This window comes from Sapajus apella, unplaced genomic scaffold (genome assembly GCF_009761245.1).
Source record: "Sapajus apella isolate SASKATOON/1434 unplaced genomic scaffold, GSC_monkey_1.0 scaffold7, whole genome shotgun sequence".
Lineage (NCBI taxonomy): Eukaryota > Metazoa > Chordata > Mammalia > Primates > Cebidae > Sapajus > Sapajus apella.
This window is the reverse complement of record NW_022436947.1, coordinates 42,928,433-42,952,139: the sequence shown is the minus strand read 5'-3', so window position 1 is coordinate 42,952,139 and position 23,707 is coordinate 42,928,433. Positions and strand designations below refer to the sequence as shown.

Below are 23,707 nucleotides of genomic sequence, written 5' to 3'. Positions count from 1 at the left end.
AGAATATTTTGAAAAACAGAATCTCCCCTCTAATGTCCAGATGGTATAACTGAAAGACAGTCATCTATAATTTTAAAACATCAAGCATTATATATAATTATTTTAATGAAGAATACTATTGATATATTATAGTCTGTCAAGTCAATATTCATATCACTTCCATCACGTTTTTTAAATTATATCATACTGTTAAAAGTTTCACATAAGAGTTCACATGCTCAATTAGTTCATTGTCTAATACTTTTTAAAGGATGTTGTGGGTTGCTTTTGAAGATTCCTCAAAGACTTTTCAAAGTAGAAAAGCTGGGGAAGAAGTGGTAGAGTATGAATTGAATAGGCTTTTTTAACATAAATAGAGTGATTCCAAAAATAAGGGGTAAGAAATAAAAGTTTTAAACTATAAAAGGAAAACTGTGGTTTTCAGTGAATATTTGAATAAACAATCCATATTAGCAGAAATAGTATGACAAAGTTGTCTTTCATAAGAATATTATAATAATACCTCAAAGGACTGCAATGAGGATTAAAAGGAAACATTATCAGATAACTAGATCCCTCTTAGATGACTGTTAAACCAAAATCAATCTAATGTTATCTATTGGTATGTTTCGTTTTGTAAGGAAACTTAAGCATAAATCATTTTGATTATCTAATGGGAATGCTGTCATCTATTAATACAAATTCTTAACACAAAATTGAGTACATATACATCCTTTTTTTCATTCATTAAATTTAAAAGTCAGTATTAGAATAACTATGAAAACATGATGAATTGTACAATTATATTTACTCAAATGCAAATTAATTTAATTACATTATTTAGATTCTTTTCATGATTCTTTTAGCACAAATATTACAGTATCCTATGTCACTTGTGAATATAAATTTTAGTAGCTGATTTTGAGATGGGTTAAATTTCAATGAATAGACTAAATCTGAACATTTGAATGTGAAATTATTCATTTTGATGGTCTTCAAGTTATTAATATGCATCCTCCCTCTGTGTGGAATAAAGTATTTTTGAGATTATAATATTTTAAATAAAGTTCAATTAAGTTTATTAAAATAAAATAACTATAATTTTGCTACAATAAAGCCAGTTCTTATGGATCAGTAGAATTAACTATACATGTTTGGCTTGGGGCATTAAATATATTTTACTCATAGGGCATTAAATATACTGTTTGTTGCTTTCTCAGAAAAGATGTTGTAAGATTAAAACTGACTTCTATTTTTATGTATTCTATCAAAATCTGAATATATATGTATATATATATGAAGAATACTATTGACTTATTGATATATATAAAATACTATATATATTTTAACATGTAAAATTAGAAGCTTACCAAGTAAGCCTTTATATACATAAAGGCTTAAGCTTGCATATATATATATATATATATATATATAGGCTTAACCTTGCTTATGTATATTTTTTTGTATATATATAAAGTTTGCTTATTTGGTAAGCTTCTAATTTTACAACTGACATTAACTTGTACAAATAATAAGAAAAAAATCAATATAAAATGTAAATTTGAGTAACTGGTTCTCATGTCTTATCAAGCATTATATATTTTGGTAAACTCTACATTAAGAATTATGTGCAAAAGTAGCCATTAGGACTTTATGTAACAAAATTCCATAACCACAATGTTATAATAGTCCTTTCTCTGCTTTTCAAGACTTTCAACACATGAACTTCTCTCCTCTTAATTAAACTAGACATTTTACTTCATTTAGAACGACATGGGTCATTCCAAAAACATTCCAGACTTTGTCCTTTGTTAGATTGTTCCTTATTTTTTTTGAAACGGAGTCTTGTTCTCTCACGCAGGCTGGAGTGCACGGCTCACTGCAACCTCCACTTCCTGATTCATGTGATTCTCTTGCTCAGCCTCCTGAGTAGCTGGCATTACAGGCGCCTGCCACCACGCCCAGCTAATTTTTGTATTTTTAGTAGAAATGGGGTTTTATCATGTTGACCAGGTTGGTCTCAATCTCCTGTCCTCAAGTGTTCCACCCACCTCAGCCTTTCAAAGTGCTGGGATTACAGGCATGTGCTAGCATACCTGGCCATGTTGTTCCTCTTTTGTTCATCCACATAAATCATTATTAAAAGTCACGGATTTTCCAAGTATATAGACTATGTCTGTAATGAAGTTAAAATAATTATTTTATGAATAAATCTTTAATTAGTGTTTTATGCTGTGACAAGTCTTAGTAGAGACTTCATTGCTCAAATGAATTGGAATCTCTCCTTTAAACACATAGGATTATGCACCCTTTCTGACGTGCCACAGGGTGGTAATATGTGGTTGGTGTTTTTCCATTGGTTATGGTGGAAGTGGTATGTATGAGTTTTAAGCTGGTGGATTTAATCCAGCACAGGGCCCTCTGGAACTCTTTCTGGCCCATGACCAGATGGATGGAACCTCCATCAGCCTAAGTTCCTGCATTGAATGAAAACGTTGCAGAGACTGCCCAATCTTCCACACCTGAATTCCACCAGCAACAAGCAATGGGCTGCAGGATAAATGAAAAAAAGAACCAACAAACCACTACGTTGATGTTTTTACCTACTTAAATTATATGTATGCATATGTATGCATATATATCAATGCATATAACAAATATGGTATTTCTACTTAAATCTTCCTGAAATATTCTTTTACTTATCTTTGTGTCATCCTTCCATTTATAAAATTACTAATGAATTGATTCAAATCTGGCTTCCTCTGCTTCTGAGAAATTTTTTCCCCATGTGTTTAAAAATCAAAATTTTTATCTAAAAGTTTTAGCTCCAAAATAAATTTTAAGGCTTAATTTTTTTCAAGTCTTAAAGCCTTTCTCAATCAGATTTTCAGGAGCTGCACAATAAATGTTACTTCCCTTCTCTTATTTTCAATCTTCTATCTTTTTTCTCTTTAATTCAGATTTTAAAACTATGACAGATTAGGGAAAACAAAAACCCACAGCTTACTCTTTTTGGAGGTTGGAGGATAAATTGATTTTAGGCTCTGATAGTTTTAAGTCTACATTTTTGTTCATTTCCATGTCCATAGTCAGACCAACATATTATATGAACACATAAATCTTATATGTTGAAACAATATCTCCAATTTATCAATTATACAGAACTCAAAATAATTTATGAGCCACAGTATGTGATGTTAACTACCTTGTCTACTGATAGAATTACCCCACTTAATTTATGACAGAATTATTGAACTAACATGTACTTTATAATCATAGGTTAGAGGCCAAATTCAAATTAAGAGATTCAAATTTAACTTGAATTGGTAGGTTGTGGTGAAAAAAGGAAAACATATAAAATAAAATAAAATAAGACATTTTTGCATTATGGGAGACTATGTGTCATAATACTACAGTACAACTATAGCATTGCCATACTCAATTAAAATACTTTTCACTAACATAACAAAGGATAAAACCTAAATGGAAATTGAAAATAAATTGGAGGTTATCAGTGGACTAAATATGATTATTATGTGCCTTGCTGATTATCAATTTATCAGAATACTTGAAAATATATTGGAAATTTGATTTTGGAATACTTAGATTTTCATTTTTCTTACTCCATCTGTCATGTAACATTTCACTGGCATTCATTTGTTGAATTTCTAGGTTAACAATATAGAAGGTATTTGTCACCCATCATCACCTGTGTGCCTCCCTAAGACTTTGGCCATGCCAAATATAGACCTCCTGCTGTATTATAATATTAATGATAATATTGGAGACTTTGGTACAGGAATGTTGAGAAGTCTGTTCTAACCAATACCTACTTGGTTCCAAACTTCAAATTCTGCTGATAATGCACAGTTGCTACACGTGCATAGTTTTCTTCTTTAGATTTTCATTTTATGTTAATGTATGGTGACTACTAATTTAATCTACTTATATAATATCTAATTTATATAAGAATCCTCCAGGATAAAAGTCTATAAAGGAATATGACATTTACACATTTGGCAGATCTGTATCTATATTTGTGTTTGGTATAAATAGTAAGTTCTAGATTCCAACATGAAATATTGCCAAATATTCTAATTTTATTATATTTCAAAGAGTTTATCCACAAAAGTATGGTCTATAATTTGTGCATTTAACAATTTGTACAGTTATACACTTCTAAGCTCTACTTAGAAAATAGCATTAAACCATTTGCCAGAAAAAAAAGTTTAAAAGTTCAAGAAATAAATCTTGGTCTAAAGTAAAATACACTTTTGTGGGTAAAATTCTCAAAATTGAAGTATTTAGAATACCATTTCAAATCTTCTAGTAAATCTCCATTTTACTTGGCATCATTACATATGTATATATACTACATACATTTATATCATTCATGTATAGAAATCTTTCCAGCAAGCTGTGTGCATTGATTTAAATTCCAGATAAAAGTTGCTTAAGCTAGGAAATAAATACACTTTGATAGTCTATATTTTGATGTTGATAGCATTTATTTCAACTTATTCTGAACAAATTGAAAGAAGGTTGTTTAGAAATGGATATAACAACATCCAGGGATTTCAGGAAAGTTTTCATTTTAATGAACATATCTTTGTGCTCTAAAAACACTAATAATATCTGTGAATGATTTGTTATATTTTAATAAGGGATATAAATTCTAGATAAAAATTTGATTTTTGATTTAAAATAAAAAATCCAATGAGGAGATAAACAACATTTCAAGATCACAGGGCATACCCTTGGAATCAAGAAAATAAATTTGCATTAAGGAAAAGCCCCCTTGAGACTAACACAAAGAAACAGTAAATTCAAAAACTCACTTTTTTTCTGTCCTAAAAAAAAAAAATTTACATGAAGTTTTTGCAGTGTGTAGAAGATATATCAGAACTAAATATTTTTTTTTCCTTTGAAATATTTTTTTCTTGTTTTTAAGTTCCAGGGTACATGTGCAGGATGTGCAATTTTGTTACATAGGTAGATGTGTGCCTTGGTGGTTTGCTGTACCTGTCAACCCATCAGCTAGGTAGTAAGCCCAGCCTGCATTAGTTATTTTTCCTAATGTTCTCTCTCCCCCAATCCCCTGACAGGCCCCAATATGTGTTGTTCACCTCTCTGTCTCCATGTAAAATTAAATACTTTTTAAATGACTTAAATGTCATTAATTTTATATGTAATAAGTAAACATAAGTTTAAATAGAGAATAGAATAATATGATCTGGTTTCTACAGTGATTCACACACACTCCTACCTTCCTGTTTAAGAAGGTATTGCTACCTTGTTTTAGAGTATGTAATTTTAAAAATTTAAAAAAATACAAAGTAATATTAAACAGTAATAAAATGCACAGGCTTTTGATTTTAACTGCAAACTGTTGGAAGTATCATATTTAGGAATAGTGAATGGAAAGGAAAAATTGAAGACTGATGCTTCAGTAGAATAAATGTAAAAGATTTTCAACTGGGTCAAAGAAATGAAAAGGCTTTTTACAGATTTATTTGGAAAGAACAGTAAAACTGACAAATAATGTGAAAGATCTTGGCTTCCATCAGTTTGATACGGAATGCAAACTGACAAGAAAGTAAAGGATTCTTTTAAAAACATGAGTAAGATTAATATGAAGGTAAATGCATTTTGGGAAGAATGGTAAAATTCATTTCAGTATTATAGCATTTATATCAGAATAACTACTGGTTTAAAATTGAGCTTATTCTTAACATGTGTCTAATTTTATGTTTTGTGAAAGACTCCTTTTGGTATTACATCTCACTGAAAAGTCATTTGTAGTTTTATTTTTAGGGTTAAGAATCTGATGTTTCTAAGTGATTAAATCTTGTCAGACCTGCCTTCTGATGATGATGGTTGCCATGCGTGTGTTGAGTTCTGATGCAGCTTTAAATCATTTTAGAAAGCCAAAGGTGCAAGTGAATTTCAAAAGAGCCATGCAATAATGGTGAAGAGAATATGTTCAGCAATTTGAAGTGTCTTTGTAATACAATACTACTCCTGCGGTGAAACTTTATGGCCTTATAAGACCATGTAATCATCAAGCCTCAGTCTCTTGAGGCTTCTCTAAGTGTAAAGGCACAGTAGATTACCTCATCATTCTAACGGAGGCAGCAGGGAAATTGCTTATTCTCCAAGTGCACAGCAAGCATTAGTCAAAGTGCTTTACATGTAAGATATGCAGACATTCTATCCCTGGATACTTGATTTACGTCAATAACTATTTTGAAAAAGGCAAAATAAAAAAAAAAATGCATTAGAAAATAATGGGTTTTTATTGGTTTCAATATCCTTCATATTATCTCTTCTGGATAGATTGAGTTTTATATAGATACATGGAATTTATAATCAGTACATTTATTTTAATGCAGATTTGAAAATCCTATTTAAAAGGCACATTTTGCCTTGTTAGTTAAATGAAAAAAATGTTAAAGTGTACCAGTCACTGATTACTTTTTAATGGAAAATTATGTTTTTATTTGTGAGAGTTGGGTCCACATTGCTTCCTATTAGCAACTTCTGTCTGATATGCATTACTTTCGTCTTTTTGTATTTCTTAGATGGAGTCTCATTCTGTCACCCAGGCTGGAGAGCAGTGACACAGTCTTGGCTCACTGCAACCTCTGCGTCATGGGTTCAAGCGATTTTCCTGCCTCTGCCTCCCACGTAGCTGGGACTACAAGTGTGTACCACCATGCCCAACTAATTTTTGTATTTTTAGTAGAGACTGGATTTTGCCATGTTGGCTAGGCTGGTCTCGAACTCAGAACCTCAGATGATCTCACAAAGTGTTGGTATTACAGGCTTGAGCCACTGTACCCCAGCCTTGGTTCCTTCTTTAATTTGAGGATTCATAGACCTTATTGGTGTCATTTTAGTGATAATTTTAGTCAAGCAATAGTTTGAATTGTCACTGAAACAGAAATACCCAAATCTGATTCTTCTATATACACTTCATGGCTAAGATACAGATTGACTACTCTAATTACCTTTTTAAACAATGCTCTTTAATGGATATCTCAAAGGCACCTCACATTATGTTCAAAATTGAATGCAGCACTGTTGTCCCCACATGTACCTACGTCTCTTCCTATGTTCATATCTTTGCTAATAACACTGTTAAAGAACCCAAGCCAGAAAACCAGGCTTGCTGTTTTCTCCTTTTCTACATTTGTTACTGTTATCTGTAGACTTTTTCTCAACATGTTTTTCATGTCTTTCCACTTTCTATGTCCACCACCCCAGCTTTAGTTCAGAATGGCGTTATCCCTCACTAGTCTGACTGTACTTGCCTTTTCTCTTCTCTATTCACATCTGGCCGGCTTTTGTAGATATGATTATTTCACATGTCAGCTTATATGGCACTCTATAATTCTTGGAATAGTTGTTTTACGATTAGTACTCCTAGATTATTATAATGATGCGTCTCTAATAACATCCCTGCAAGTGCCCCACATTCCTCATGCATTCCGCCATTTTGAACAATGTTCAAATTCCGGAATGCCCTATGTCTATTTTTGCTTGTGTGCTCTGTGCAGGGAGTTCACTGGATCAGGCAAGCAGTCCTTCCACTACCTCTCTGCCCTTTCTTTAAAACTGTTTATCACCTCTTCCAGAAAATCTTTTGTGACCACTACTTCTATCCTGCCCTTCAACACCTTTGCTTAGTTTTTGATAGGCAGGTGTTATTCATAGAGTCTGTTATACAAAGCAAAATTTGATTTAGATGCTTTATCTGTATGTCTTCTCAGTTAGACTCAAAGTAACTTCAAAAATAACGATCACTATTTATTTGAAATGGAATTTTAAGAGCCTGGTCAAGGATTATTAATAAGTGATTTTTTAATGATTAAATGTGATGCTGGAGTTAGACCTTTTTCTTTCTAGGATATATCAACTACAGTAAAGAAAATTGAAACCATTTATAATCTGTCACAATACTGTTTTGTGCCATATGTATCTGTTTGGATATTTTGTTATTGCAAGATATTTTGGTATTGAGAGCTTGTCAATACCAATATCACACTAGATCATAATAGCATCATACTGATATCTAGATATTTCCTATTTGTCAATATCATTGCATCTACTTGTTTATTAAAATGCTTTATATCAATATTTCCATGGCTAGTTATCTTTAAAATCCCAGTTTAAAATACAGTTCTTCAGGGAGGATATCCCTGACAACTTGATCTACATAGCCATCTAGTCAGTCTCTATGGCATCTTCAGATTTAATTCTTTAAAGAGCACTCATGATGATCTTATTTATTCACTTGTTTATTTTTTTCTACAGTTTAGTGTTAGAAGTTCTGTCTGTCTTGATAGGACCTATAACTCGGATATAGGAGTCTGCAAACTAAGGCCCACTGCCTGTTTTTGTAAATACAGTTTTTTGGGAACACAGCCACACCCATTTTTTTATGTGTTGTCTAAGGAAGTTTCTATGCTACTGCCGTAAAGTGAGTTTTTAGGTCTATGTGTAGATCATAGACCTAAAATATTTACCATGGGTTCTGTAAGAAACAGTGTGCCTATTCTCCTGCTCAAGAGCTTAGAGTAGTGCCATATACGTAATAGGTGCTTAGTAAATATTTGTTGGATGAATGTATGATAGAAATGAGGTGATTAGGAAATGGAGCACACATATTGGAAAATACTTAACAAGAAGCTTCATAGTCATATTCACTGACTTAAAGGTCTTATCTAAAAATTGGGCCAGTATTTACACCAGGCTTTTCGGACTATCTCCATTAAAAGGGGTGGTTTCATCACAGAACTTGAAATGAAACTAAAAACAGGATTACATGGACATTTGAATGGGTTAAATCTCTCCAATCCAGATGAAACTGATCAATCATCTATCATGTTGGTTGAAGGAAAGAAAAGGAAATATTTACCATTGTACTTGGTCAGATATGATGTGGCACCAATGAATGAAAGGTAATTAATGAACTGGAAAATTATTCATTGAAGATGATTTCCAACTTAAAAATACTCAACACAGAGGTACAGTTCATATATTCACATACTCATTCATTAACAAATAGATATTGTTAGTATATACAAAACCATATTAGTTATTACTGTTTATGGCATGCTTGTTAGACATTAAGTATAGCATATTTTAATTTTCACAACCCTAGATATTGTACATAATTTCTTCACCTCATTCCTGAAAAACTAGAAATCTGTACAATTGTATAGTTTGCTCAAGGTTGTACAACTGTGCATTAAACACAGGTCTGTCATATCTCATTGCTTCTTTCACTATATTCTAGGCATCAGGGGGAAAATAACATGGTGCCTACCCTACCCAGTATAGTAGAAGGCACACAAATAAAGATAGTGAAATGTAGGAAGTATTTTAATAGAGGAATACAGAGAAAGCTACAAAGAGTGGGGAGGGAGTTTATACTTTGCTGGGTGAGGGGAGGTGGTGTGGAGAAAATCGAAGAACACCCTGTAGAGAAGGTGAGGCTGAACTGTAATGAGAAAGAAAAGAGAAGTTTAACAAGTAGGCATAGGGAAAAGCTCAGTCCAGTAGAGAAGATACTATACAGAATGACATTTGAGGCAGCAGTAAACTTTGCCTCCTCTGAGAATGGCAAAAGTCTTATTATGGCTTGAGCTTGTTGTGTTTGAAAGAGCAATAGGAAAGGACCCTGGAAGGATGGATGGAAGCCAATCATAAAAGATAAGCTTTTATGGAGAACCAACAAAGACCTTTAATTAGGGAAGACATTTGCCAAGTAGAATATTGTGGCAGCAGTAGAAAGAATGGATGGAAGTGAGCTGAAATCAGAGGCAAGGAGGATATTTAAAGGTTATGCAAAGACCCAAGAGTATGGCTAGGAGCAGAAACGAGGATAGCTACACTGGCGTTAGAACCAACGCGACCTGGTTGTTTATCATCCTCTATTATCTGTTGTCAGACTGAAAACCTTTAAGCCATTTTAAAAAGTCTTATGGGTACTTGTTTTGATCAGGTGTTGAATTATTTTTAATATTTTAAAGCCATGTCAGAATAATTTGAGCTTTTTAAATCTATTTGAAAAATCTAAAGTTTTGTGGGATATTGAACTATAAATGAAAATTTAAAATACATGATTTATTAGAAGGGAAAAAGAATCATGTCCGTACTAAGATATCTGCTGAGTAATACAGTAGCAAGGACTTGTAAATTTAATGTGCCAACAACTGTAATGACCACATTAAAATCTAAACAAGTCAGGCTAACTTTGTTGTAAGCATCCTGAATACTGACAATATTGATATATTTGTTTTTTTCTTTTTGTATATAGATGTCCATGTATATGGATAATCTCTACATGTGCAACTAAAGATGTAAGGATATTAACCTCATGTTGTTTTAGAAATATTACTTGAGTTCATTCATACCTTTATGTAGTAGGATTTGGTAAGTATTAATCTGTCGTTCAGTTTCTGAGATGTGTATATATTTTTTCCTTTTCACTCTGAAGCAGTACATGTTTAAACCAACTGACGCTGTTCTTGATTATAGCCGACTTCTATGTACTGCACTTCAATAGATCTGATCTTTCCATCTTAAAATCACCAGGCAACTCTTGGTTCTGAAACTGGTTGACACAAACCCTTGAGAACCAAGCAGTGTGTGCCTCATTGACAATATCACCCTTGTCCCCAGGAGCCTTGTTATCTTTCTTCAACCGTATCTCATTAGTCACTTCCAATACTTTGATCGTTCTTTGTGAATTTAGCAGTCCAGATTTATAAGGAGACACTAAATTTCTTATGCAGTTGGGCAGTCTCAGGGCAAAGGCAAGAGATTTCCCTTATCTAATTTGGTCTGTATTTCTTAGCAGGAGTTTCTTCTCAGCATTAACAGGAGCTTGTATGTGCATAATTCTCTGTGTGTGTGCCTGTGTATGTGTGGGTGGTGCCTGGTATGCCTATGAGACCTTACATAATTTCATTTCTTTTACTAGAATTTTAGTGTGACTATTCTATATTAAATGCAGCATTCATCAATATGGTTTGCTTTCAGGAGCACTGGGAATTGCCATTGTAAAAATTACTTTCTCACCAAATTATATAATATGTTAAATATATTTTTTAAGTTTGCCATTGTCTTATAGTGATGGAAATGGAAGGGTTAATAGACGATTTTCTTCATGAGATTCATAACAAGAAAATTAAGTAGCATTGTTGGACATTAGCGGGTTTGGGGTAAGAAGGGCAAAGGTTCCAGAGGAAAAATAAAATACTAGGTTAGTTACTCAAACTCACATTTTAGGAGTTAGATCGGAATTTGTCTATCAATGTAAATTGAAAATATATCTTAAATGCTGAGTATTAAGAGACAGAGAAAATAATGATTAATGATAAGAGCAGGTAATATTTATTGTGTAGTTACTAAATGACAAGTAGTGTTCGAAGTATGTATAATCTACAAAAACAGCTCTGTATGCAGATATTCTTATTATCCCCACTGTACTATTGAGGAAATTGAGGTTTAGAGAGGGTAAAAGACTTTTCCAATGTCAAATGGCTACTTCTGACAGAAAGACTTACAGTCTGTGGGAGGGTGGATAATGGGTGAGAATAGTCTTTGCACATGTTACATACATTCACATGCTCATTTTAAAAATACCACTTAGAAAAAGGCCTCACCAGCAAGAAAATCTATAGTATGCATGAAAAAAACACACACTCTCTCTCTCTCTCTCTCTCTCTGTCCCTTTCTCTCTCTCTCTCTCTCTCTCTCTCTCTCTCTCTCTCTCTCACACACACACACACACACACACACTTTAATTTGGAGTTCTTTAAATTTGGTCTTAATTGCATATTCATTCTTCTATGGCTTCCAACTTCATTGCTCTGAGTTTCTGATGTTTTTTTAAACTCACAGATTTTATTTCCCTTTTCAAGGTCTAAATAAAAGATCTTCAGGGCATTTCTTGCTGTTTATCCAGAATTTAGCAGGCTATGTATTTACTGAAATATTACTCTAAAATACAGAATAGAAATTTAACAATTTACGTATTTAATTACAAATACTAACATTTCTCATGACTGTGAAGTACTATCAATAGAAGATATTGTGTTGTCTTCAGGTAATTATGCTGGTTTATATTTACAAATTAGATAATGTTCCTAAATTTGAAATGAAAATTTTCAAATGGCTGATTCTGTTGAAGAGTATCTTATGATGTGAGCGCGTTAGGGAGTTGAGCAGAAGGAATATTGTTTTACACACATAAACAGAATTACACTCTGCTCTATGTAAAAAAATGTGTTTTTGTTCAAGGAAAAAAAATTTTTGATCGGACTAAAACAATACGCTGACATGTCAGAAGCTATTGTCTATGTGAGATACTTAAGGAGATGAGTACCTTACAGTATTTTAATCTAGGTGAGGAAAGAACTGGAATAAAAATATGCTTGTTAATTCAGTTCTTATTCCTAAACTTACTTGACCTTGACACCAACCCTATAGGCTATCTAGGATCCTTCATATAGCTATATCCATTTTTTTTAGATGAAAAGAACAGAAGCGTAAGAAGTTAAGTGATTTGTTTTAAGTAGCATGTTGTACCAGTGATTGTGATTCTAGGCTGTCAAAGTCATTAATAATTCATTTGGTTTTGATAATACAAGGAAGAGAAAAACTTAGAGTGCTCAAAGGATAAAATGATATTTTGACCTTGGGGCTCCTATATTTCCAACGTTTCTTATACGAAATATAGCCCTCTCCCTCCCCAAATCTTAGTTACCATTTTATTTAAAGTGGCATTAAATCCTTCCGTTAAGACACATGATATTAGATCCTAGTGTCTTCTGTTCCCCTTGCATTACTCTTCTTTAATAATAAAGTGGATTTCTTCTGAGCTCCTCCTCTGTGCTCCACAATTTGCAGATTTCATTAAAGCAGAACAGCTGTGTTCTGGGCATTGGCCAGGTGCTCAATCTGCAGGAAACTAAAGTGATGGGGGCAAGGCCAGAAATCTCAGTAATACAGGGGCTAGACAACTGACAAGGACAAGGGCCTTTTCATATTTTTACCAAATTAACTGTAGGAATAAGGCTTATCTCCTCATCAAGGTCCTTGTGTGCCTCAGAGCCTTCTGCTCGCCCATCCTCAGTGGGAGGTGGATTCTGGTGCCCGAGACATGATTAGAGAGATTAGATTTGGTCTTCCCATTTCCCTGTACCTTATTAATCTTTCATTTACACTGGGATTAGATGAGATTCCATTAGCCAAATCCACTGAAAAGATTCGTTCATTTTAATATTTATGCACACTGTCTACTCCTTAAAGTGGATTCTTTTGTTCCCTGTGCACTTAATTAGATCAGTAGGTTTCTTCTTATTAACATCTTTCTTTTCGGAGATGAGGGTTGGTGAATAAAATTAGTGACATCTGGCTCAGCACATCTGATAATGCAACTCTTTTCATGACTAACTTATTTCGTATGGTATGAAGTGAACATTTGTCACAAAGGGTATGTTTTGTTTACAATCGTACTTAGAATCAGTGTTGAATTTAAAACTAAACAAAATCACTAATATTGTATGATTGTCCAAAAATGAAAGGTGTGGAGGAGGTAACATTTAAGGGCACTAAAAACTAGATTTGAAACCCTTGCTTGCTTGTTTAAGGAAGAGAATAGTAAGAGTTTCCAAAACTGAAACTGAAAATTTGCCCAACCCAAAGAATGCCAAAATGTAGAATGAAATACTGACATAATTTACTATCACGAAGAAATATTTTTTAATATATAAACTTTTATTTTATAGAAGTTTCCTGTGGCTTTTTATTGACACTATTCATTGGGTACACTGCTTTTTTTTCTCCCCAAAGTTGATCAGTTGTATTTGTAGTTATACTTGAACAGGATTTCTCAATTGAGGCACTATTGACTTTTTAGGAATCCTGTGCATTGTAGGATGTTTAAAGCATCTCTGGCCTCTACTCACTAGATGCCAGTAGGACCCAACTAGTTGTGACCATGAAAAATGTCCTAGACATTACCAAATATTTTCTGGGGTGAAATATACGTCTTAATTAGGAACTATTGTGCTACAAAGATATAGGCCATCTTGTTTTTTTCGATTTAAAATTCTAGATAATCAGAGCTACACAAAAAGTTTTGAAAAGCCTAGAAATAAATAGCTCATAGGCAGGAACTTGGAATCTAGTACACTTGTTTGAATGCCATCTTTACAGCTTGCACTGTGTAACCTTTTGAGATTTTATTTTTGTTTTTTGTTTTGTTTTGTTTTTGAGATGGAGTCTTGTTCTGTCACCCAGGCTTGGGTACAGTGGTGCGATCTTGGCTCACTGCAACTTCTGCCCACCGGGTTCAAGAAATTCTCCTGCCTCAACCTCCCCAGCAGCTGGGACTGCAGGCACACGCCACCACACCCAGATAATTTTTTGTATTTTTAATAGAGAGCGAGGTTTTGCCATATTGGCCAGGCTGGTCTCGAACTCCTGACCTCATGATCTACCTGCCTCGGCCTCCCAAAGTGCTGGGATTACAGGCGTGAGCCACCGTGACTGGCCGAGATTTTATTTTTGTTATCTAAAAGCGAAGATCATACTAATATTCCACTTAAATTGTCATTTTAAAAGTTAAACGAAATGATGCTTAGGAAATCATTAATACTTGGCATACAGTAAGCGCTTAATAAATATTACAAAGTAAATATTTGTTAGTAGCAATAGCATATGCCAATTTTTATCTCAATGCAAGGCTGTAATGGAATAGTATTATAAATTATATGAAATAGTAAACATTTTTTGACCGTTCTCTTGCTTTACTTATTTAACTGTATGATACTCAGTAGTATTAAACAAAATAATTTTTAGTATATAGTTTCTTACATATCTCCAATAGCTACATCTTTTATGAAATACTTATTAATTTTGTATTTTAAGTAAATCATAACAAATGTTTTTCTTTGTTATTGCATAATTCTGCTTCATTAGAAAGCTGTAGGTGAGGGTACAAAGATTCAGTTTTAAAAGATAATTTCTGGATCTAATATACAGCATGGCTTGGATAGTTAACAATATTATATCTTATACTTGTAATTTTCTAGGAGGATAGATCCTAAATTCAATTCCCCCAGCCTCCACCCTAATGGTAGTTATGTAAAGGTGATGGATAAGATAATTAGCTTGATTTTGATAACTTTACAACGTATGTATAGGTATATCAAAACATACTTGATGCTATTTTATATATGTCAGTGACATCTCAATAAATCTGTTTAAAAAGGTGTAGTTGACATTATAAATAACATTAAGATTTTTCAAATAATCATATGGTGCCATGAATGTATGGTGAGGCTTTGGATACTGAATAAATCAACAAAATGTATTCAAACTTAATACAAACTTAATTCAAACTTAAAAGGGAGCAATAGGGCAACATTTTATTGGTTGAAGTTTGCAGGAGAACATTGGATTCAGAGCTTGTCAGACATTCTGTATTCCATGTCATAAACAAGATATAGATAAAAGAGCCATGTTTTTCGGAAGAATTAGCAGCAAATGTAAAGAGTTTCTTTTGTGCTGTTACAAATTAGATTTTTCTTTCTTCCCTTGAGAATCCAGACTGAACAATAGAATACTCTAAAAGGGAGAATTGCTGAACACGGAGGCCATGTTTTTGAAAACTAAAGAAACAAAGAATAGAGATGTACGCTTGGCATTCTGAATCAATTATCAAGTGAAATCCTGTTATGCCATTCAGAATAAAGGCCTCAAAGTCAAGGTTTGCTTTCTAAGCATTCACTGCTTTTTGTAGGCTTGGCCTTGGACATCTATAAAAGACTTAATTTTTACAAAATTGAATTTTTCAACAGGGATAAAGATCTTCATTTCTTAAAAGTTGATAGAATATGAGAACTAATTTCACTCCTAATATAAGACAGCCAAATTTGTCAGTAACTGGTAGTAGGTTCAAGGCTAGATTGGCATTGAGCAGTCTTGTATAGTGAAAAAATACGGACCACTCATGTACTTCTAATCTCATTTCAAGTAAGAAACTAGAAGTGTGTGTGAATGTAGAGCATTACTATTTGTCAGGGGTAGGGAAGAAAAACAGAGCAACTGTGGAAATAATATCCAATAAATAATATAATATCATATAGAACAGGAGTCCCCAACCATGGGCCATGGACTGGTCTGGGTCCCTGACCTGTTAGGAACTGGGCCATGCAGCAGGAGACTTACTTCCTGAGCTCTGCCTTCTGTCAGGTGAACAGCAGCATTAGAGTCTCACAGGAGCATCAACCCTGTTGTGAATGGCATATGTGAGAGATCTAGGTTCCATGCTCCTTATGAGAAACTAATAATGCCTGGTGATCTAAGGGGGAACAGTTTCATTATGAAACCATCTCCCACCTCCATTTGTGGAAAAATTATCTTTAACAAAACCAGTCCCTGATGCCAAAACAGATACAGAATTTATAATTGATAATATAAAATATAATTTAAAATAATACCAATTTATAGAATACCATTCACCTCTTATCAGTATTATTAAATATATGTCTTCAAATAAAAGGAGTTTAGTTTGATCAAAAAATATTTGAAGTTTTTTATTTAATGAAAATTATTCTGGAATTTTTATATTAAACATTATTTGGCTACTAATTTATATTGATATTTCCAAAATTAAAATCCTTTGAATTTTGATTGTTTGCTCTGGACATTCAGATAAATATTACGACTTATAGAATAATCATTGCATTTTGAAGTCTTCGTAATATACAAAGACAAATTAAAATGTTTTTTGCTGAATTTTTTTGAAATTTATTGAACTTTAATGAATCAGAGTTTTACCATTATTTTTTGAGATTAGGTTTTTTATGGATAAAAAATACAGTTTCATAAGCTAGAGTAATATTTGCTGAGAATAATTTTCCAAGGAATTTGGCCTTGTTTCGTTTTTCCCATTATGAAAGAATCATGTTTTATACCTTTTATTTTTTAACAACTATGGTGTCAGGAAAACAGGAAAGACTTTTAAAACTACTTTCTGAGAATAGAGAAAGGCACCAGCATAACCACATAAACTCTTTGTAATATAAAACAAAAGATCTTCTGAAAACAACTTTTAACTTCAAAAAGCACTTGACTTTTACCCGGTTGTAACCAGAATAGTCTAAAAAATCTTCCTAAATATACTTTATTTACACATTGAGAGAGACAGAAACAGAGATGGGGGTTAAGGTGGGGCAGAGGAGAGGGAGAGATGAAGAGAAAGAGAGATAATGTGTATGTTAGTAGAATGGAAATGACAGAGCAGAATTCATATCCAGGAAATGACATAAACTTAGCCCAGCCAGTATTGTACATTTCGTGTTCTATTATTCCGTCATCTGCAGATTACCCTCTTATTTCAGCATTATTTATCCTGAGTGTGCTAATAGGATAAAGAAGGAGAAATGTTGAGCATCTTAGTAATTCTGGATAAGCTATTTAATTTTTTAAGGTTTAGAAGAAAAAAAACGTGGTCTTTTCAAGGTACCAGAGTAATATATGTTTATTAGTCAAATATAATTCATAATGTGGATCAGAAAAATGTATGCAGAAAACCCAAGGTCTAAAATAGTATTCATTCTGGCGTGTTTGATGCTTTACATATTTTCTTTAACATTTTTTAGCTACTTTTAATATTATTTGAAAAAAATTTTCCTAGTAAAGCAATTGAATCCTACTTTCTAGTTTTGATATTTTAAGGAATGTGAATGGTATAATTGAATGTGTGATTCTGGCTCTATTATACTCTGATTAAGAACTGGAGACCCATATTCTCTCCATGGTATAAATCTCTTGAAGAACACTACGTGCACGTTTGTAGGTAGATCCAGTCAAACTGCCCCCTACAAAGACTGTAGTAATTTTGTATTCCTGTAGCAGATTCTCTTTGAATTTTGGTTTCTGGACATCCATAAAAAGACTGTGACTAATAGGATAATGATTGCATTAAGAAGTCCCTGTAACTATATACCAGTACATGGAAGTATCTGTATGCTTACATCTTACTACACATTGCGTATTATCAAATTTATAACCCGTACTGATGTGATGGTGTACAATACCAATACTTTCATTCTAAGTCAAATTTAAAATCAGTACTAGTGCCTAGTCTGGGAATTCCTTATATAATTTGCTCATTTGTAGATGAACACAGCTTGAGAAAAATTTTTTGAAATCTACCTTAATGCTGGCTTGTCTGAAAAAAAAAAAAATTACAAGGCATCAACTGGAAATTTTAAAGCATATTGCCAGAATAATAAGAATATTTTAGAGCTTGACTTTTTTCCTCACTATATAAAACTATAATTCACAATCAGTGTGTCAGTACCCAATACTTAGTAGCTGTTGAGTTATCAAACAAAACTAAGAAAAAGTTAGCCTTGAAAACAAATAAAACTTTATTAAAAATAACTAGATGTTGTTGCCTAATATGAATGAAAGAGTCACGGAAATTAAAGAGATAGAATAGATTGGGCATTAATGAAGTCTATCTGGATCATAAATAAACATTTGTTTAGTAGAATATTACTATAAAAGTCACAATGTTTAAGACAAAGCACAATGTCCCTCTTTCTGTGCTATTTTGTATATTGATATAAATATTCATGCATAATGGGAATCAGTTCAGGTTATCTGTGTGAATATAAATTCTCATATAACTAGCCACTTAGTGTTCATTGGATCATGCTTTTGAATATGAATTCTCTAGTATCTCAGATGCAGGATGGATCTGACGCAGCTCATGAATATTCACACGCACACACAACTGATCTTTTTGAAAGTAATCGTATCCATAAAGATGAAAATCTTGTTAGTTTTCAATAATGTGGAACTGCATTAGCATGCTGGTCCCAGAACAGTTTCACAATCACCTTGTTTTTGTAAATGATACACCCTTTAAAATATAAACACATAAGCTGTGCATCTTTTTTCGCAGAAGCTCTTTTTAATTTTACCTTTTAAAAAGCTTGTGTGTGATTTAACCACTATGGTATTCATTTGTTTTATTTGCTATCATCACAGAAAAAAATAGAAAAAAGTTAAGCTGTATCTCCAGTCTTTATCTTAAGCACATTTCCACTGTTCAGGCATGGTCAGAGATTGTCAAATGCAGAGTGGCCCAATCTGCTAATCTCTGATGTGTATTTTACATATAAGATTATCTATGTCATCTTTTTGTGTTATTATATTAGGAAAATTATATTAGGCCAATTAAATTTTTAGTATGCTAGACTTGAGAAGTTATGATCATAAAGGCCAATAATTAGAAATTATTTTATAACTTAACTATTTTAACCCATAATATGTCCTACATTATAATTCTTTCTCTTGCATTGTAATGAATGGTATAGTTTGTAATACCTGTCCCAGATCAGTTTCTACTTATAAATATGTGTCAGAATCATCACCTGGCCCTTATTGGCACCATGCCCTAATTAACAGAACTAACCAGTAGCAAAAACAAACAAAGAAACCCTATCATTTATGAAGGTAGTGATAAAGTGTCAGCTAGTTTGTTTTTAACACTGTTATTGTCAAGCCTCTGAATGAATTTTCCCATCACTAAAATATATGTTTTTTCATTGTGTAAACACAGTTAATCAGCTGTGCTCAACAACAACATTTTTTTTTTTTTTTTTTTTTTTTTTACTTAGGTAGCAGGCTAAGTTATGCTGCTATGCCTCCTCGAGTCATCAATAGTTGAGTACTGTGGTCTTAAAACTCTGTCCTAAGGTGTCCTATAGGTTTCCTCAGAACTACTTCTGAGGATAAAAAGGAATACCACTCATCGCTCCTCATATTTTATGTGTCACAGTGGTTCTCAAGCAGGACTGATTTTGCCCCCAAGGGCCATCTGACATTCTGGAGACATTTTTGCTTGTCACAGCTGGGGGATGGGGAGCTACTGATATCCCGTGGGTACAGGCTACAGTTGCTGCTAAACATTGTACAGTTCACAGGACAGACCCCACAACAAAGAATAATCCAGGCCAAAATGTCAGTAGGGCCACTGTCATGTAAAATTTTATTTTCAGAAATTCTCTCCAGAGTGTAAATCTCTTAAGAACTTTTTTCAGTGAACACGATGTGCGTGTTAGTATTAGATCGAGTCAAACTGTCCTCTAAAGTGTCTAAAGCTTGTTGATAATGACTGGATTAAAGTGCTTTTACAGGTAGAACGATGAACATATTTAATATTATTTTGTAAATAAATGAAGACAGATTCAGTGTTTAATTATGAAGTTGAATTAATTTTTTTTCTTTTTTTTGTTAGCAACAATTGTGTTAAATGAACTCAACTGGACAAGTGCCTTAGATGAAGTTTTCAAAAAAAATCGAGAGGAAGACCCTTCATTGCTGTGGCAGGTTTTTGGCAGTGCCACTGGCCTGGCTCGATATTACCCAGGTAGGTGCCTAGTGATTCAGTCATTGTCAAGTTCCAGCCTCAATGTTTCTGGAGAACACTCTGTTATCTTCCCTGATATTGTAAGAAAAAGATGATTATATCACACTACTTTTATAAGGAAAGAACATTCTTCTTTACATGGCTTTAGATTGACCAAAATCACTTTAAACTGAAATACCTAAGGAGCAATTGGAGCTTTGGTAACTGGAATCAGGCCACGCTGCTGTGAGACCATGAGCAGGTATCCTTAGGTATATACCTGGAACAGGAAATTAGCATCAGTCTTAAAACAGCTCCGAGACAAAGGCCCAACCGCTCAGCATGCACAAAGATGTGAGTCATGTTAGAGAGTTGACTTTTATAAATTGAGATATTTATCTTCAGATTTTAAGTCTGAGATTGAAATTTGTAACATAAGTGTTAATGCATTTCTTTAATCAGTAGATGTGGATCTGTTAAAATGAGTAGGACAAGAAATAAAATGAAATCACAGCGAAAATAGAGTTTTTCTCATGTGTCAGGTTGTATTACTTCTGAATGCATCTCAGTGATTGTATACACTCAGTGAAGATGAATATATGTTAAAATGAAAAAATCTTTTTATAAATGTATATTATTATAAAAGAGCAAGGAGAAATAGTAATTTCTATACAAAAATGAAAAATTAATCGCTATTACATCCTGAAAACCTATTGAGGAAACTTTTAAGTCAAATATCTGTTGGTGTTTTTAACTTCTCCACTTCTTAGAGCAAGATGACAAACATAAAATGCATTTTCTCCCTCAAACATGTGATCTGAGTTATAGTATCCATGCTTGATAATTTGGCTTTAAGTGGCTACCATATGACTTTAAATAGCATGGTTCTTCTTGAGGCTTGGGTGTCCTAAACATATTTAACATATGAGTTAGTCTTATAAAAAGTCAAAGCAGTAAATAGGAGTGAAATAAAAATTAAAAAACATATAGGTTTGGATTGTAATATTATAGCAATGAATGAAAGTGTCTGGATTATCATCAGATCAAATGGTATTCAAGTTAGGTAAAGACCATAAAACTTCTTCAGGGTTGCAAATGCCAGATGGTAAAATCAGTAACAACTTTTTCCTGTATAAGCCAACACACTAGGAAAGGCCAAGTTTGTATTAAATATTGAAAAAAATGTGTTATAAAATATTTTTATTAATATCTGATGTGGAGAATGTATCACATAGTTTATCATTATAATAGTGAAATTTTTCCTTTATGGAATATTGTTCACTTTAATACAGCCCTGCTAAACATAATCTTATTATTTTATTAACATGTTAAATACTATCAGAAGACTTAAAATTTGAATATGTAACATAACATAAAGGAAAAAGACAACACCACTCATGCACACAGTAAACCTGATGTAATAAACCTTAAAATTATATCAGGTCTTACAAAACATTTATAAATTATAAGACCTGACATAATTTAAAATATAGGAAATAGACATATCCTATCCAGTAATAAATGTAAGAATGTATTTGTCAATAACTTACAGCATTATATAGCTTTTAAAAATATTATATATTCCATATATAAATAACTAAGGGAAAGAAGGAAATAATTATTAAAAGAAAATTAGGATGATAATGAGCAACCAAGAGCCCAGTATCAGAGAGAGAATGATGATGTCCAGGGAGAGAGACAAGGGTTACAAAAGAAAAACAAGAGGAGAGGAAGGAAAGAATGAATGTAACATGGGAGAGAAAACATGGGGATCAAGAGGTGGATGGAAAGATTAGTTATATTATGAATGCTTTTCAAAAATGGCTGTTTTAACAAATAGCAGTTAACTTCAAAAGTTACTAATAAAACATATTCTGTAATTAATTTCAAATGCTGAGGGATGATGGCTTTAATTTTTTCATGCTAAGCATATATTTTCAAATGCGTTGACATTTATTCATTTCATCTTGGAAAACATATTTAGCAGAATTCATGTGGTCTTGATAGAGGCAGGAGACAGACAAAATCTATGAAGACAGGGGAGGGTTTCTGGTGTAACACTACCTTCAAGCCGAAGACAGTTCAATGCCTATCTGTAATTCCCGGGTAGATCTTTGGACCAGATTGAGAACCTCTCTTCCTGTTTGACATGTTTTCCTCTGATTGATCCCCACCCTTCACCTATTTTACATACACCTACCCTTTCCTAATTGGTTTTTTACACTGTCATGCCCACCTTTGAGTGGTGCCTTTGTTTTAAGTCTTCTGTGCCAGCACTTGGAATAGGTGATGGCAGCCTGCACTCACTTGCTCACACACTCCCTCCCATCAAGGGCTGAGTGCGCAGTTGCGGTGGCCATGGGATCCATGCCAGAGTGCAGGCTGGGTGCTGACCAGCAGGCAGGGAAGATGGGGTGTCTCCTGTGGGGAACCCAGGCCCAAGCAAGGCCTGGGTAGGGACATCACTGGCTGGAGGTCTCCAGCTGGCAAAGTGATGGAGAAAAGTCCTGCATCAGTCTCTGCAGAACATTAGGTGTGGAAGCAACCCTGTGCCCATTCATAATATCTAGTTTTTAAGTAAGAGTTTGGCAAGCAAATTGACTCACTAAATGACAGTCAGGTTGAATTCATTTACCTGTTACAGGACGGTCTGTAAAATAGTGCACTTGACTGCTGTGGAATACACTTGAATCAATTTTAGTTTAGTGAATCTGTTGCAGAGTTGCTCTTTATGACAATAATGATATAATAGAATCAAGTCATTAGTAAAGACATTAAGACAATGTTATAATTTTTAAAGTGGATGACTGTTTGTTTTTGAAAGACTGTATTTTCAACGCATTTAACATGATCACCAAGTTTAAAGCTTTGTTTAAATTATGCGATTAAAAAATTTTTTTTGATAGACTATGTATACTTCTCTGATTATATCATTTTGATAGAAGCAAAGTAATATAGAAAGACTGTATTTATTTTTATTCTATGTTTATTCTATGTTAAACCAGAGGTCAAAAATAGTCTTTCAGTATTTTGATTATTTTAATGGTAAGTGGAAACAGCATATATGTTACTTCTGCTTAATTGGAATTTCACATAGAAGACCATCAGGCCAGCATCTCCCTACAACCTGTGGTAACCGGGGTAGATCTCTTAAGCCTTCTGGGTCCTAATCATCAAGTTTCAAAAATTGGAACACTAATAACTTCTCAGTTTATCCCCTGGGGGTTATTGTGATCAATGAGATAATATGATGAAAAGTACTCTGAAAATAGGAAACAGTAG

The 23,707-nt window shown here is 33.3% G+C and overlaps 1 protein-coding gene across 10 annotated transcripts in view; it reads left to right on the top strand.

Moving 5' to 3' along the window:
- Positions 1-23,707, top strand: part of CACNA2D1 (calcium voltage-gated channel auxiliary subunit alpha2delta 1) — a 487,462-nt gene that overhangs the window by 337,133 nt on the left and 126,622 nt on the right. For all 10 annotated transcript variants that reach the window (XM_032276450.1, XM_032276453.1, XM_032276451.1 and 7 more), the window contains one exon: positions 20,315-20,446. In XM_032276450.1, the coding sequence (XP_032132341.1) occupies positions 20,315-20,446 (132 nt within the window). The remainder of the gene's footprint in view (positions 1-20,314; positions 20,447-23,707) is intronic.